At 48.5% G+C, this 15,158-nt stretch overlaps 2 protein-coding genes across 2 annotated transcripts in view; one reads left to right on the forward strand and one right to left on the reverse strand.

Moving 5' to 3' along the window:
• The window catches only part of LOC310818174 (breast cancer metastasis-suppressor 1-like protein-A), a 409,511-nt gene that overhangs the window by 83,202 nt on the left and 311,151 nt on the right, over nt 1-15,158 (reverse strand). The window lies entirely within an intron of this gene.
• The window catches only part of nrxn3b (neurexin 3b), a gene marked incomplete at its 5' end in the record, with an annotated part of 217,078 nt that overhangs the window by 80,454 nt on the left and 121,466 nt on the right, over nt 1-15,158 (forward strand). The window contains 3 exons of the mRNA XM_083689157.1: nt 58-248; nt 425-598; nt 4,060-4,179. Of these exons, the coding sequence (XP_083545283.1) occupies nt 58-248; nt 425-598; nt 4,060-4,179 (485 nt within the window). The remainder of the gene's footprint in view (nt 1-57; nt 249-424; nt 599-4,059; nt 4,180-15,158) is intronic.

Consider the following 15,158-nt stretch of genomic DNA (forward strand, 5'->3'; position numbering starts at 1 on the left):
ACTTACTATAAGGAGTACTGAAGTTTGCATGCCTGTTCCCTCGTCTCCCCGTCTCAGATTCATCCACTATGTGTTTGACCTGGGGAACGGGCCGAGCCTGCTGAAGGGGAACAGTGACAGCACCCTCAACGACAACCAGTGGCACAACGTGGTCATTACCAGGGACGCCACCAACACACACACCCTCAAGGTGGACACCAAGTCTGTCACTCAGAACGTCAACGGAGCAAAGAACCTGGACCTCAAAGGTACACAGGGTCATTTTACCAGCGTGAATGTTGGATTGTTCTCTTGCGGTGATGTTTACATAATCTCTCTCTCTCTCGCTCGCTCACTTACTGACTCCCTCATCCATCCATTCACTCTCTCTCTCTCTCTCTCTCTCTCTCTCTCTCTCTCTCTCTCCATCCCTCCATCTCTCCAGGTGATCTGTTCGTCGCGGGCCTGGGGCCCAACATGTACCAGAACCTGCCAAAGCTGGTGGTGTCTCGCGAGGGCTTCCAAGGCTGCCTGGCGTCTGTGGACCTGAACGGCCGTCTGCCCGACCTCATCAACGACGCCTTGTTCCGCAGCGGGCAGGTCGAACGTGGCTGCGAAGGTACCGAATGACCTACGACCTCTGTATGCCCAGTCTTAAAAAAAAATAAACGACAACCCTGAACTCCTTCCCCTAGTCCCTCCAGTGTTTGTAGAGCAGATCTGAAGGAACCGGATAGGTGTTAAGGCCTTCCGATGGGATTGGAGTTTACACGGGCCCGGTTCCTTCAGATCTGCAAACACCGGTGGGGAAGGGGTTTGGGGTTATGTTTAAACCGGTCTGTAGCGTGCTCTGTCATAGCAGCTTCCCTAAATCTGTACCCTCTCATAGCAAAAAAACATGCTCCTGCGCACACTCATACACCCATTGACAGTCTGTCAAGCCCCGCAGCCTTATGCCCAACTGGGGTCCCACACTGTCACTGCCTCACAATCAGCTCTATCTATCACCAAAATATGATGTTTGCATATACTACCACTAGATGGTGGTAGAGCGTCATGATGCAAATACAAGGACAGCAATCTCCCTTACAGAGATGCCAGTGAATAGCACTAAATCTGTGTCAGAAATGATATGTGAACCAAAGTGAATCTGAGACATTTAACAATGACAGTGAGTGTTATTTCAGGAAAAAAAAAATTTAAATAAATGAAATAGCAGATTTTATTGAGAGGGAGTAAAACGTTCACCTTACTTGATCCCTTTTTCTACCCCCTTTTTGGTTTGCAATCTAACCTATTAACAATGCTATACACTGAAGCAGGGGAGGCGGGTGGAGGCAGAACATCGGTGGCACAGACTCGTCGTAAACGCATGGAATGAAATGAGGAATGGTATCGTTCCTCATCCCATTCCATGCCTTACAAGTGAGCCCGTCCTCCGATGACTACCTCCGCCAGCCTCCCCCTGTTGAACACTCTGACTGACTAACACCTATGGTCCCTCACTAACTAACCTGACTCTGTTGTTCTCCGCTTTGTTCTTTTCTGTTTTTTGTTTGTTTTTTCCGCGCTAACAAAGTTGGTTTCACCAAAGCCGACCTGCAAGGTAGAGGGTTCAAAAACTCTGCCTCTCTGAGGCGTGGCTGAAAGCCTGCTGTGTGCAATGCATTGTGTGTGTCGCCATGACAACGACGGCCCAGCCTGCTGCTGCTGCTGCTGCTGCTGCTGGAGGGGGACTCGTTCTCTCTGAAAGTGGCGGGAGAGACCTTGTAGAGAGAGAGGAGGGAGGATGAGAAGAAAAGAAGAGAGGGAGATGGAGAGAGAGGGAGAGACAGGCAGGGAGAGACAGTGAAGGGAAAGAGAGAGAGAGAGAGAGAGAGAGAGAGAGAGAGAGAGAGAGGACAAAGAGAGAGGGAGAGAGGGAGGTGAAAAAACACCGTAATTTGAAAAACCAGAGGGGGAAGGGCATCCATAAAACATGAGGTCCATTTCCAGGCCTGTATAATTATGTTGTAGGAGTACTGTTGCTGTCTGCCCGGGCCCGTGCCCCAGCCCACAGGCCCACTCTTTATGGTAATGCTGCTGCTCTGCCTGCCTGGCCAGATCAGCCAAGGCCATTAAAGTTTCAGGAGAAACTCCGCGTTGTGGCGCTCTCAGGGGCAAGGACAGAGAGGACTGATTGCTACAGAGGCAGAGCATTAGGGTCTATTGTATGATCAGTGTTGGAATTAAAGTAGAGAAGGAGAGAGAGGATATACAGGCAGGCAGACAGACAGGCAGGCAGGCAGGCAGACAGACAGGCAGGCAGGCAGGCAGGCAGGCAGGCAGGCAGGCTGGCTGAGACACTGGTGGAGAGAAGCATCTGGATGTTACAGTACATGGTAGCTTAATTACCTTGCCTCTCCACATCAGCGGCATCATCAGTTCTGTGCTCTACAGCAACTGCCTGTCTTTTATCAACGCACATTTCAGCTGGGCTTTGTCCATAGAGAGATATCCATCCTATACACACTGCATGTACTTCTACTTTACCGTGAATGTATGATGCACCATGTATGTATGATGTCACTACGTCTCTCTGTCAGTGAAGTCACTAGTTGCCGACAGCACAGCTCCTGCTACAGTTACATGTACAGTAGCTGATGTTAATCAATGCTAAGATTTGCCCATCAATAGATACAGCCCATTCATACTGCATCATGTGTGCATTTCATACATATTCCTAGAGACTCGGTTCAGAGAACATACATCGTTCTTATGCATGTAGTCTGTCAAGGTAGACCATATGGGCGAAATGTATTCACCAGGGAGGCTCGTGGAGGTAGATATCGGAGGACAGGTTTATTTTAATGCATGGAATGGATTGAGGGGGTGGTATCAAACACGATTTCTACTCTCACTAGTTTCCCCCTAGCATTGAGATATAAAAAGACCCCACAGTAGTCAGTTGATGTACAGTTGAAGCTGTACTTGCCGCTGCACATCGAAGCAGTTACTCCTCTCAACCTCCCTCTCCCTCCCCCATCTCCCTCTCCAAAGCTGTCACACTCCTTCCTTTACTGCGGATGGGATATGGCATATGAGATGTTTCAGAGAGTGAGTCCCTCTCAGGAGGAGCTCTCATAAAGTACCGTGGCGTGTGGTTGAACACTGACACCGTGCATTACACAGTAAACGCACTTTCAGCCATCAACTTCTTCTTCTGTTTCCCCTCCAGTGTCTTCCTTCTCCCTCTCTCTCTCTCTCTCTCTCTCTCTCTCTCTCACTGTCTCACAACAAGACAACTGCACTTAAACACCACCAGTTTATTTGCATTTATTGTTGTTTTGGTTTTTTGGAGTTTTTCTTTTTTATATATATAAGGTTCTTTCTGACTGGATTGTATTATTTTTCTCGTCTGTTGCATTCCCTCTTAGACAACAAAGTATTCAAAAGTGTTGAGATATGTGTGATGGTGGAGAATGTGAAAACACACACATCTGGTATGACTTTGAATACCCCCTTCAACCTCTGACTCGAGTGCATACCTGAGCGGTATGCATTCCCTGCTCTGAAGTCTTCTCTTGTTTCGTTTTTTTCTCCAGTTTATCTTTTTCTCTACGTTTTTCCTGTGTCTAGTGTTGTCAGTCTACAGTGTGTCTCTTCACAGTGGGGAAGATGTGGCGTTGTTTTTTGGTCTTTTTTTTTAAGACGACGCGGGGGGGGGGGGGGGGGGGGTGGGACACACAACACTTTTCATCTCTGTGACTCCTGTCTAGTATCTGTCACCATAAGTCACATGATGTGGAAAAATGTCTTTTAATTTGTCTGGTTTTCTGTTCTTGCCTGTTCATGAGTGCGTAGTGCTAATCCGTACTCTGAGGGAATGCTGTGTTATTATTATTACGTTTATTTCTGCAAACGTTGAGAGACTTCCTGTTATGGAATGGAATGACACGGCCTGCATGTCCCCCACCCTATCCCTTCTCTGAAGTGCACTCTTGCATGGTTCCTAGTTTGTTACTCAGCTCAGTGGCGCCCCCTGTGGTTGCTTCATCCCTCTCCTGTGCTCTCTCTCTCTCTCTGTCTCTGCCATGCCAGGTCCCAGTACCACTTGCCAGGAAGACTCCTGTGCCAACATGGGCGTGTGTATCCAGCAGTGGGAGAACTTCACCTGTGATTGCACCATGACTTCTTATACTGGGACCCAGTGCAATGACCGTGAGTACTTGTTTGTTACATCTAAGCACACACACACACACACACACACACACACACACACACACACACATGGACGCTTGTACACACACTCTCTCTCTCTCTCTCACACACACACACACACACACACACACACACACACGCACACACGCACACACACCTCTGACCGGACCCTGACCTCCTAGACGGGGATCCAGTCCAACAACCGTGAGTACCCGGGGGTCATGTGCATGATTATATTTGCTGCGTTACTCGTATGCTGTTTTCGAAATCATGTGTTTCCGTCCGGTTTGATGGGTTTTACGGAGCTTTATGCTAAAGCGTCATTGAAAGCATTGGTGTGTGTGATATTCAAAATATGCCTCGGAGACCCGGAGCACATACGGAGTGAGACGGTTTGCTGCAGTGCCGCAGTTTGTTTATCTGTTATTGTTTAGCTGATGTCGCACGGCTTTAATCTCAGCTGAGAGTTGAGGTGTGACTGATGATATGGAACATTTCTAGTTCTGTCTCAGCTGGTTCAGGATGTTCCAAAAACTCCCTTAAAAGGCTTTCTCGGATGTCTGAGTGTGTGTGTGCGTGTGTGCGTGTGCGTGTGTGTGTGTGTGTGTGTGTGCGTGTGTGTGCGTGTGCGTGCGTGTGTGTGTGTGCGTGTGCGTGTGTGTGTGTGTGTGTGTGTGTGTGTGTGTGTGCAGTGTCATCCCAGTGACGATGGGGGACTTTCCTCTTTAATCCGTGGTGGCGTTCCTTCATTTAGCGGTTAATAGAGAGGGCACCGGGCCCCGGGCTAGTCTAATGAGGTGGAATTATGTTGAAGAGTAGCTGTGATCAGTGGCATTGGAATGAGCTTGACCTTTCAGACTCCACCTGCTAGTGCTCAAGAGCAGATAGCACTCTCTTTATTTCTTCCTTTCACTCTCTGTCTCCAACTCACACACACACACACACGCAAGCGCACACACACACACGCAAGTGGACACACACACACGCAAGCACAGACACACACGCAAGCACAGACTCACAAACAAACACATATACACACACACATGCACACGCACACACACACACACACAAGCAGACACAAGCAGACACACCCCCCCCCCCCCCCCCCACACACACACACACACACCCTCTCTCTCTTTCTCTCTGTCTTCTACCCCTTTATTTCCGTTTGAAACAGAGCCCAGTTTTGGGGCAATGAGCTGTTCTCTGACCCTGCAATTACCCTCTTCATATCTCACCGGGGGGCTTCAGCTCGACTGTTTAATCGTGATGAGACTGACACTGCATAGATTATCAAGGGGGACTTTCTTGTTCCACAGTACGGCTGCATCACTGTTAATCAACTCTGGTCTTAGAGATACTGATGCGTACAGCAGCACGGAGGCTTTTCTTCAAGTCCAGCACTAACACCCGCCTGATTCAGCTAATAATCAATACATCATTGCTTATTTATCAGATGCACAGGATACAGCTGAAAACAGTACAATGAAATGTTTATTACAAGCTACCTCTCAACAGCGCAGTGAAATACAAGGATAGGAATGCAATAAAATAAATAAAATAAAATAAGTAGCATACATATAAATACATCAAATCATACTTTGATTGGTTTAATCGTGTGTGTTAGTGTTTGGCTAAAACAGAAGCCTGCAAAGAACACTAGCTGTACTGTTTGCTGTGGCTGTTCACAATCACAATCACAAATAGGTAGGCCTATAACAGTAGAGGCTGGTGGAGGCAGAAATCGGAGGACGGGTAATGCATGGAATGAAGTGAGGAATGGGATTAAATACACAAGTTTGGGAATGGTATAAAAAAAAAAAACACGTTGCTCATTCCATTCTATGCATTACAATGAGGCTGTCCTCCGATTTCTACCTCCACTAGCCTCCACAGGCATATGAGTAGGTGGGTACTGTAAGTAGGAAGCCAAAAGTAGGTACAGCAGGCCAACTTGTACAGTTTAATACATAGAACTTTAGTTTAGGGGTATTTAGTTAGTGGTATTTCATGTTTTAGCTGTCAGATTAGCATTTCATCTCTGAATCATAATCTCTAACTTTCGACTTTTTTTCAGAAACGTTCAACGTTCTCCCTGTGGTGTATGCATGTTTCAGCAAGCCACCACTAGGTGGCAGTAATGCACCAAACAGGTCCGTACACAAGCCTGCCTTGTGAGAGAAAATGAGATGCAATCCCCTGGGCATGAAATCAGCTTTCCTCTTATTTTCATCCCCCTCTTTCCCAATCCCTCTCTCTATCTCCCTCCAAAAACACCCCCTCCCCCCTCCCCCCCCCCCCAATGAGATGACGTAAGCTTAGAGCCTCAACACAATGCAGTTGTATCTAAAATCATGTTACTGGAGAGCTTTAAATGGAGGGGAAACAGCGCGATGTTCCCTCTCGCTGTGTGTGAGAGCGATGAGCAGCTTCACATGAGGGTGGTTCTAATCAGCTCAGCGTGAGTGGGTGAGAGGGATACCTGGCACCGGAAGCAACAGGGTTGGCATCAAAGTAAAACTCTAAGTTATTCACAGGAAGGTACTGCATGTGTGCCTGTTAGAACTACTGTTCAAGTAGTGTCTGTTGCTCTGTATGTCTATGCATGTGTCTGTGTGTCTTTACCGCACACAAAAGACAGAAAGTGGAAATGCAGCCAGTCGTCGACATTTCTGTTGCCGGTTGTGGGTGTGTTGTTTTTGTCTTGTTAGGCTGCAGACTCTTAAGCCTATGCTGTAAATCCCTCTGTTGTATAAGCAGTGGGGTGGAGAATGCAAAGTGGCAGACAGGCAGACAGACAGGCAGACAGACAGGCAGGCAGGCAAGCAAGCAGGCAGGCTAGCTAGGACTGTCTGCACCCCCCATTCGTCACACTCTGCCACTGAAGACGACAGTTTGAGTCTGCCCCTCCTCAGTCCCCCAAAACCTCGGGAACCAGACAGAGAAACGTACAGTACGGCCTCTTTCTTCTCCACCGTGTATGGAAAGATGGAAAAGATGGACTCTTGGTTTTTGCTTTTCAGTCACTTTTTTTGGCCTCTCATTTTAAGGTTTTGTTTGGTCGAGGAAGGTCCTCCACCTCCCTCCCCTCACAGCCTGGTGGGTTTCCATGACTCCCTCCGAGCTTCATTTCATCCAAGGACGGTTGACCTGGGGCCAAACAGAGAGCACTGTCTGAACGCTCTTCCATATCAGGGCAATTACTCAACTTCCATAATTAAATTACCTCCACTGTCTATTATTTGTGTCTATTGCGCCTCAAAGGTCATGCTGTATTGTTCAATAGCTGGGACACACACACACACACACACACACACACACACACACACACACACACACACACACACAGTTTGTGATTGCCTTGATGGGTTTCTAATGAATTGCTCTGTCAGGGCATGATCTCTCTGCCGAGCCGAATGTCCTTAATTAAGTTCCCAAGATGTTTTTAGAGTGCTGTCACGATATTTGGCTCCTTACATAAAGTGGCACAATCGCTACGGCCTCTCTCAATGCTGTCATCTCACCGGCTGCTCTTTAGTCTAGAATGGAATAGTGGTTGCTCTATTTTAAACATGTCTAGCTCACTGTGCACACCTCCTGTGTACACCTATGATACACACACACACACACACACACACACACACACAACCACACACACAGAGACATACACACATCCCAGTACAATATACATGATGGAGAGTGGTTATTCATAGCTCCCTCATGCATACGTGAAGAGTTTTCATTTGAACACTGAATAATTCAGCATGCTGTCACAGTAAATGTGATGAAGTAGCGTCTGCGCTAGGCTAACAGGTGTGCCCGGGCTACTCGACCCAGGGAGCCAGGGTACGGCTGGGCTTGGCTGGGAGACAGGCGCAGGTGTGCAGGGGCTGCCTGGCTACTAGACCCAGGGACCCAGGCAGACGTCGGAGGACGGGCTCATTGTAATGCATGGAATGGAATGAGGAAGGGTTAGGGTTTGATTCCATGCTTTCCATTCCATGCATTCCAATGAGCCCGTCCTCCGACGTCTACCTCCAAGTGTGGCAACGTTCTCGCCTAGAAATGAAGAGATGCACTATGGAAATCGTGACCTAAGTAGACCACAGCAGGGAAGCGGAGAGAAGGCAGGACACACAAGAGGAAGCACAACCAGTCCCAAATACACTGTGCTGTACATTGCCTACTTTACTCACATACTTCTAAGGACAGTAGTACACTCCCAAAGCATGCTCCGTAGTATACGAGTCTGCATATTTGGACATTTGGCAGAAGGCAGCCAACACATGGAGCCATCCATCATGGGGGACTCCATTACCCAGGAGCCCACGGGAGGGAAGCGCACAGCCTTAGTGTAATTTAGCAAATCGTACCATGGGGGGGAGTGATGTTGCTGTTTTGTTTGGCCCAGGGGAGAATGGTGTTACCCTAATCAAACAGATGGAATCCCCCCCCGCCCCGCCCCCCCCCCTTCTTTCTTCATTGCCACCTTGCAGTGAGGCGAGGAGGAGGAGGAGGGGGGAGAGATATCTCTATTCGGACAGCTAGGCTCAATTTCCAGACATAGACTTTAATGAGGAGTTCATCATAGTAATAATGCTAGCCTGGCGTTACACCATGTCACAAAGATAACTCAGAACTTTGCCTGTGTCAATCGATGTGTCACCACAGTGCACAGAGCGCAGATAATTGGATATATGGGGCTGTGGAAGAAGCCCTACCGCCTGAGGGCCAGGCAAGACAAGAACGGAGGAGAAATGAAATGAGAGTAAAGTTCATCTCCGGAAAAAGCGTGCGTGTTTGCGTGCGTGCGTGCGTGCGTGCATGCGTGCGTGCGTGCGTGTGTGTGTGTGTAACTACTGTATCCATCCATGAATCTCTGTGTTTTTGTATCGACTGTATGCACAGGACTATTTTTACCCCTTCGATTTGCATATACATATACATGTCCCCCCCCCCCCCCCCCCCCCCATGTTCTTGTACGTTTCATGAACACACCACTTAACATATACTACAGTATCACAGATGAAGTGGCAACCAGAGATTGACATGCAGTGCAGTCCTGTCCTGTGTGTCTGCTTTCTTCACAGGATATTAAAAAAAAGTTAAAAAAACAACAACCTTGAATTCTTCTTAAGACCTTCTCCAAACTGTTTTGCTTTCGGGGAGAAGTGTGGGACGGGGAGAGAGGGAATGATTGAGTTGAACATATTACAGACAGTTAGGACGCAGAGCATCCATCTGTTTCCTCCAGTCGGCTAACCTTGAAGGCTGTTAGAGCTCTCTGCTCGCCGCTCCCAGGCTGAAGGCCTGAACGGAGACACATCCATCAACGCATGTTTCCAGACACATTTATTGGACTCGGCAACACATACAAATCACCCAATCAATACCCACGAACACGCACACTTCCCACTTCCGACCCCCCCCCCCCCCCCCCCTTACTGCTGGATTTGGGAGACGTTGCTCAGTCAATGCACTTTACTTCTTTTTGGTAACTAAGATATCTCTCTGTCTCTGTCTCTCTCTCTGTCTCTCTCTCTCTCTCTCTCTCTCTCTGTCTCTCTCTCTCTCTCTCTCTCTCCAGTATGGACAGTACGACTCCACATACTACAGTGCATTGTGGATTGACTTAACCAGTTCCATTCAGTCAGGAAGGTTTAAGTGTCCTATTCTATCATGACACCATACCGAGTTCCCTTTCAATGCAGTCATTTGTATCGATCCACAGATTGCTTCTTCAAAGAGCCGCCATTCTAAACTGCTTGTTTGAAATTGCAATTGTACAGTTTCATAAAGAAATAGTTAAAGAAGCTACTGCCGACAGACATTATAAATCCTTACATGAAGCCAAGGCTGCAATGTTCTCTCCCGTGGCTACTGTATAGACGTCACATAAAGCCTCTCTTAGGTGTGTGTGGGTGTGTGTGTGTGTGTGTGGGGGGGGGGGGGGTGTGTGGGGGTGTGTGTGTGTTGAGGTTAAAGGAGCTGGTGTGAAGCCTCTGCACCCTGTAGCTCGCCCTTCTGTGCTGTAGATGGATGAGAGTAGCCACAGTAGATGAGCTCACTGATCTATGGTGGCCTGGAGGGAGATTTGTTACTGGCCAGGTTCATAATGTCACTGACCTGATGCTTTACCAGAGCACCGTAAATAGTCCATCTGCAGATTGCTTCTTCTTTAAAATAGCAAGTGTACACTTCTATATGGAAATTGATGAGTAGTTGCTGCCCACAATCAGTATTTTAGATAAATCCTTACATGAAGCCAAGGCTACAATGTTCTGTCACCTAGTGTGTGTGTGTGTGTGTGTGTGTGTGTGTGTGTGTGTGTGTGTGTGTGTGTGTGTGTGTGTGTGTGTGTGTGTGTCGTGTACACACCCATTTCCAGGGTCATGTTGTGTTCTGCCTTGGAGATGAGTGAAATCAATAGGCAGCATCTCATCAACTCTCTCTCTCATGACTATTTTGAATTGATGTACTTCTGCTGTGCCGCTGCACGGCTTTGAACTGCACAGCAAAACAACTCATTTGTCATCCCGAGACAGCCTTCGCATTCTGCGCTCAATTGCTCCAGCTTTTTTTTCATGCATTTCCACCACTCCTCCCTTGGCTGGACCAATTTAGATGTATTCGGATCAGAAAAAGTTAGAGAGGTCCCCACTGCGCTTTCTGATGATGTGGAGGTAAACTACTCAACCAATCGAATCCCAACTTGGAAGTCAAGTAATGTGAATTAAAAGTCGCCTCGTTACGGAGGAAGGGTATTGTACACATCCAGGGAAGGGAGTCATGTGATTAAGATAGAATAGAATAGCTTATCTTAGCTTCTGCAGGTGAGGACTTTATCTAGAAGAGAGAAGACCCTAGCCGTTTTATATATATATATATATATATATATATATATATATATATATATATATATATATATATATATATATATACACGAGTGACTGAGACACCCCCCCCCCCACCCCCCCAATGCAATTTCCAACCAACCCCTGCTCATGTTATCATGCCTGCCCATGCTTTTGTACTCTACTGTACACTGTTGATCGAGTTGACTGCAGCAGGTCATTTTGACCTTATCTTATCTTTAAAAGGACTGCAGGGGTCTTTTCTTTGTGCCTGTTATAGTAGGTGGTCTTACCTGGAGGATACAACGCATGCACTTATCAGCCAGCTCCCTTATTCCTTTTTCTAAAGGTGTGTCATTACGATGCTATTATCCATAATCACATTCTTTTCCGTGCATTACAATGAGCCCGTCCCCACGACTTCAACCGATTTCTAACAGCACGCTCATTACAGCCGGAGTTCTTCTAAGACGGCTTGATGGACGTGTGTAACACTTAATACGTCACCTGAGCTCTCAGAAGGAGAACCCTACTGCGTGTCCTAAGTGCTCTAGATGTACTGTATGTTCTCATTCTAAAAGAGGACTCAGACTATGTAGAACACACTTTACTTTTACAATTACTCCCTGATAAGTAAGTGTGTGTGTGTGTGTGTGTTTATGTGTCAGCCATTCACCTGTGTCCTACATCAAGCTCTTTACCCTCATCCTGAGTACTATCCTCTATCCACCATGTTCTATGTCATCTATGTCTCATGTCATCTGACAGTAGTGGCAGTGGTGAGGTTGTTCCTGGAGAGAGAGGGAAAGAGACAGACAGACAGACAGACAGACAGACAGACAGACAGACAGACAGAGAGAGAGAGAGAGAGAGAAAAAAAGAAAGAAAGAAAGAAAGAGAAGGAGGGCAGGGAGGGGAGGTGGTACAGTACAATTGGAGGCCATTTACGCCAGTGGGCAATTTTCGAGCCTGTCACTCAGGGCTGTGGTGACCACACCCCTTTCCTCTTTCAGGCTACGGAGGCTGCCGCTCACAAGGCTCAGAGAGCCGGGGCCGGGCGCTCACGGAGCTGCATAACACGCACCATCCAAAGTAGGACACTGATGTCATTTAGATTAGCAGGCCTGCACCGCCGCCCCAACGCTGTTATTGCATTTGCTGGGTGACAAGGGACCCAATTACGCAACAGGGATGATAGCTCCAGGCTCCCTGGTTTGAAATTGTTTTCCCAGGCGCCCCGAAGGGACAAAAACGTGGAAGAGAGAGGACGGGTAGGGTTTTTGCAGGGGTTTTTTTTTTGTGGGGGGGGGGGGGGGTGGGATAAATATAAGGGTCAAACTGAGGCATCACTGGAAATGGTCACGCGAGCGTGTCGTCCGTTCGAAGCTTGTCTCCGAGCCTGTATTGTCACGCCCGGGAGCCCGTTCGGTCTGCATGGGTCTCTGAAGAGAACATCACCGTTGGGTAACAGAGAGCCTCGAACAGACAGCCTCGAACAAACAGCCTCAAACAGACAGCCTCTCGTTTTGGCCTGTTTCTCATCATTTCCAATGGGCCATCCTCACCTCCACGTCTTGCTTCTTTTGTTTGATCTGGAGTTGTCTGCGTGTCATCCCTTTTGTCGGTTGCAGTAATGCAAAGCTACAGTTACCCCTGCCAGCGTCATAGTTCACCCTCAACTGGTGTCTCATCACCTCCAAATAAGAACAGAGCTACTATGAGCTACCTGGCACAGATAATCATTCCCTCCGGAAAGGTGACTGCCTAAATGTACGTTGATAGATGGATCTCCACATATTAAGCCGCCGATAAAAGATAAAGGCCTCCGGCTTTTTGTGGTGGTGCTATTGATTGTAATCAATCTCGGTTAGAGCTCCATCTCTCTGGCACGCTGCTTACTTAGCCGCCACTGGTTTGAATGGGTTCAGTGTGTGTGTGTGTGTGTGTGTGTGTGTGTGTGTGTGTGTGGGCTATTTCAAACCTTGTTTACGTCACATATGCTCCCCCTGACCCCACATTTGCTCAGGATGCTCTCTGAGCCACATGGAAACATAACCTCGCATTCACTGTTTGTTTCTAAACCTGCCATTAAACAATATGATCCGCCTTCGAAACCCCGGCGCGCTCCAACAAATCCGAAAACTTTCACACTGTACGCCAGCTGCAATAAAACCATCTCCCGTCGACGGGGTAATGCGGCTGAAAGGCTTTGCGTGCCTATTAGGGGGGCGGGGGGGGGGGGGGGGGGGGGGGGGGGGAGGAGGGGGGCAGGGGGGCGGCGGGGTGAAGCTCAGGGAACGCACTGCGATGTCATATGTGTCACCGTACCATGAGAGAGCACGCCTCATAGCGCCGGAATGCTTTTCCGTTCCAGTTATCATAACTCGCAGCGCAGCTCACTTGATCCGCTTCTCTGTTGTTTGTTCTCAATGAATATTTAAACAGAAGAACCCACTTTGATATGATGAGATGTCTCATTTGTTATCCTCTCTAGTGTACGGTAACATTGCCCTCCTCCCTGCCCTAGAGGTCTCGCCCCCCCCCCCCCCCCCCCCCCCCCAGCACCTGGCTCTGGTAAGCAGCTTAGCCCGCGGCCCTAGCCAGCCTATTACTACATGCTGTTTGGCCTCACCAGGGCTTCTCTCCTTCTCCCGCTCCCCACTGATCAGGGCTCTGATTGTCTCTCTGTTGTGGAAGCCCTCATTACTGCAGCCTCACACAGCCTCTGGTCCGCTCTGTGCTCTCCTCCGCTCCCCCAACTCCCCCCGTGCGAGAGGGGCTGGTAGTCAGCTCTGAGCTCCGAGCGTGCCTCCTCCTGCTCCCCTCTCTCCCCCCCCCCTCTCCCCCTCTCCCCCTCTCCTCCTCCTGCTATTGTTGCACGGCGCAGAGATGTACTGTCGAGAAAGACGGGGGTATCGAGGATACGAACGAGAGAGATAGCGAGGGAGGGAGGGAGATGGGTAGAGAAGATAAGGAGAGAAAGAGAGAAAAGAGAAAAGAGAGAGTGGAAACAGAGAGCGAGGGAGAGAGAAAGAGAAAGAAATAGAGAGCGAGCAAAACAGAGACTGAGGAAAAAGACTGCGGATTATGTTTTTTTTCTAGTTCCCATATAAACATGCCAGCTTTGCGGCGCACCATCTGCCCGTCTCGGCTGGCCTCCAGGCTCCAGGCTGCCGGCACGGCCACCGGTGTCCCAGCTCCCATCATCAGGCCTGACCTCTCCTGTCTCTGGATCGGGCCGGGGCCACGTTCCCGGGCTCACCCCGGTCTCACCCCCGCCTCACCCACGGCTCATGGAGTAAGGCAGAAACAGATGATTCACAGCACGCTCCGGCGTCTAATGGCTGGACTCTCTTGCGTAGGGTAGGAGGGAGAGGATGGATAATGAGTCGGTTAGCATTAGCAGAGCTCACCCAGAGAAAAACAGCCGTTTGTGCCACTAATTATGGTGCCCGGCCAGCCCTGGAGAGGAGAGGAGAGGAGAGGAGAGAAGAGACAGCTAATGGCTGTTCCGCGGCTGGCAGGGTTTGAGGGCCAACGGGGCTCGACCTGGCGTCTCCTTCCAACATCCGTAGGGGTTAGAAACAGCTTGGATCGGAAAGTCTCTGATTGACTGACTAATTGATGTAACTCTGTGTGAACGCTACGAAAAAACAGACGCGTTTGAAGGTTCGGATGCGAACCGACAATACTGTACTGTACATGCATTGTTTACCAAGCTAGTCACTTATTCCATTTGTAAATGGAGAGTTTGGCTTGGTTTCGTTGACAGAACAGCTTATTAAAACACAACTTCTGGAGGATGATTATTTAATGACCCAGAGGTTTGAACCATCCATTATCATATATTAGGCGCGGCATTAGCCGTGGTGTAGCTATGTTTAGCTTCACGTTGATCCAACTCCTCTGGGAACTGAAATGAAAGCAGCGATATCCCCCCGAGGACTTTAATTTCTGCTTTTCATTTTTGGAAGATAGATAAAAAAATAATAAAAAAAACAGCTTTGAACACTCACAGCTCTGCAGATTCACTCATATCATTTCCAAACGGTCGTTGCACAGCAGCTGGAGGAATCGAAACAGGGACAATCTTGGAAAGCTATTTATGGATGTTAAACACAGTTT

Source organism: Argentina silus, assembly GCF_951799395.1.
Source record: "Argentina silus genome assembly, chromosome: 17".
NCBI lineage: Eukaryota > Metazoa > Chordata > Actinopteri > Argentiniformes > Argentinidae > Argentina > Argentina silus.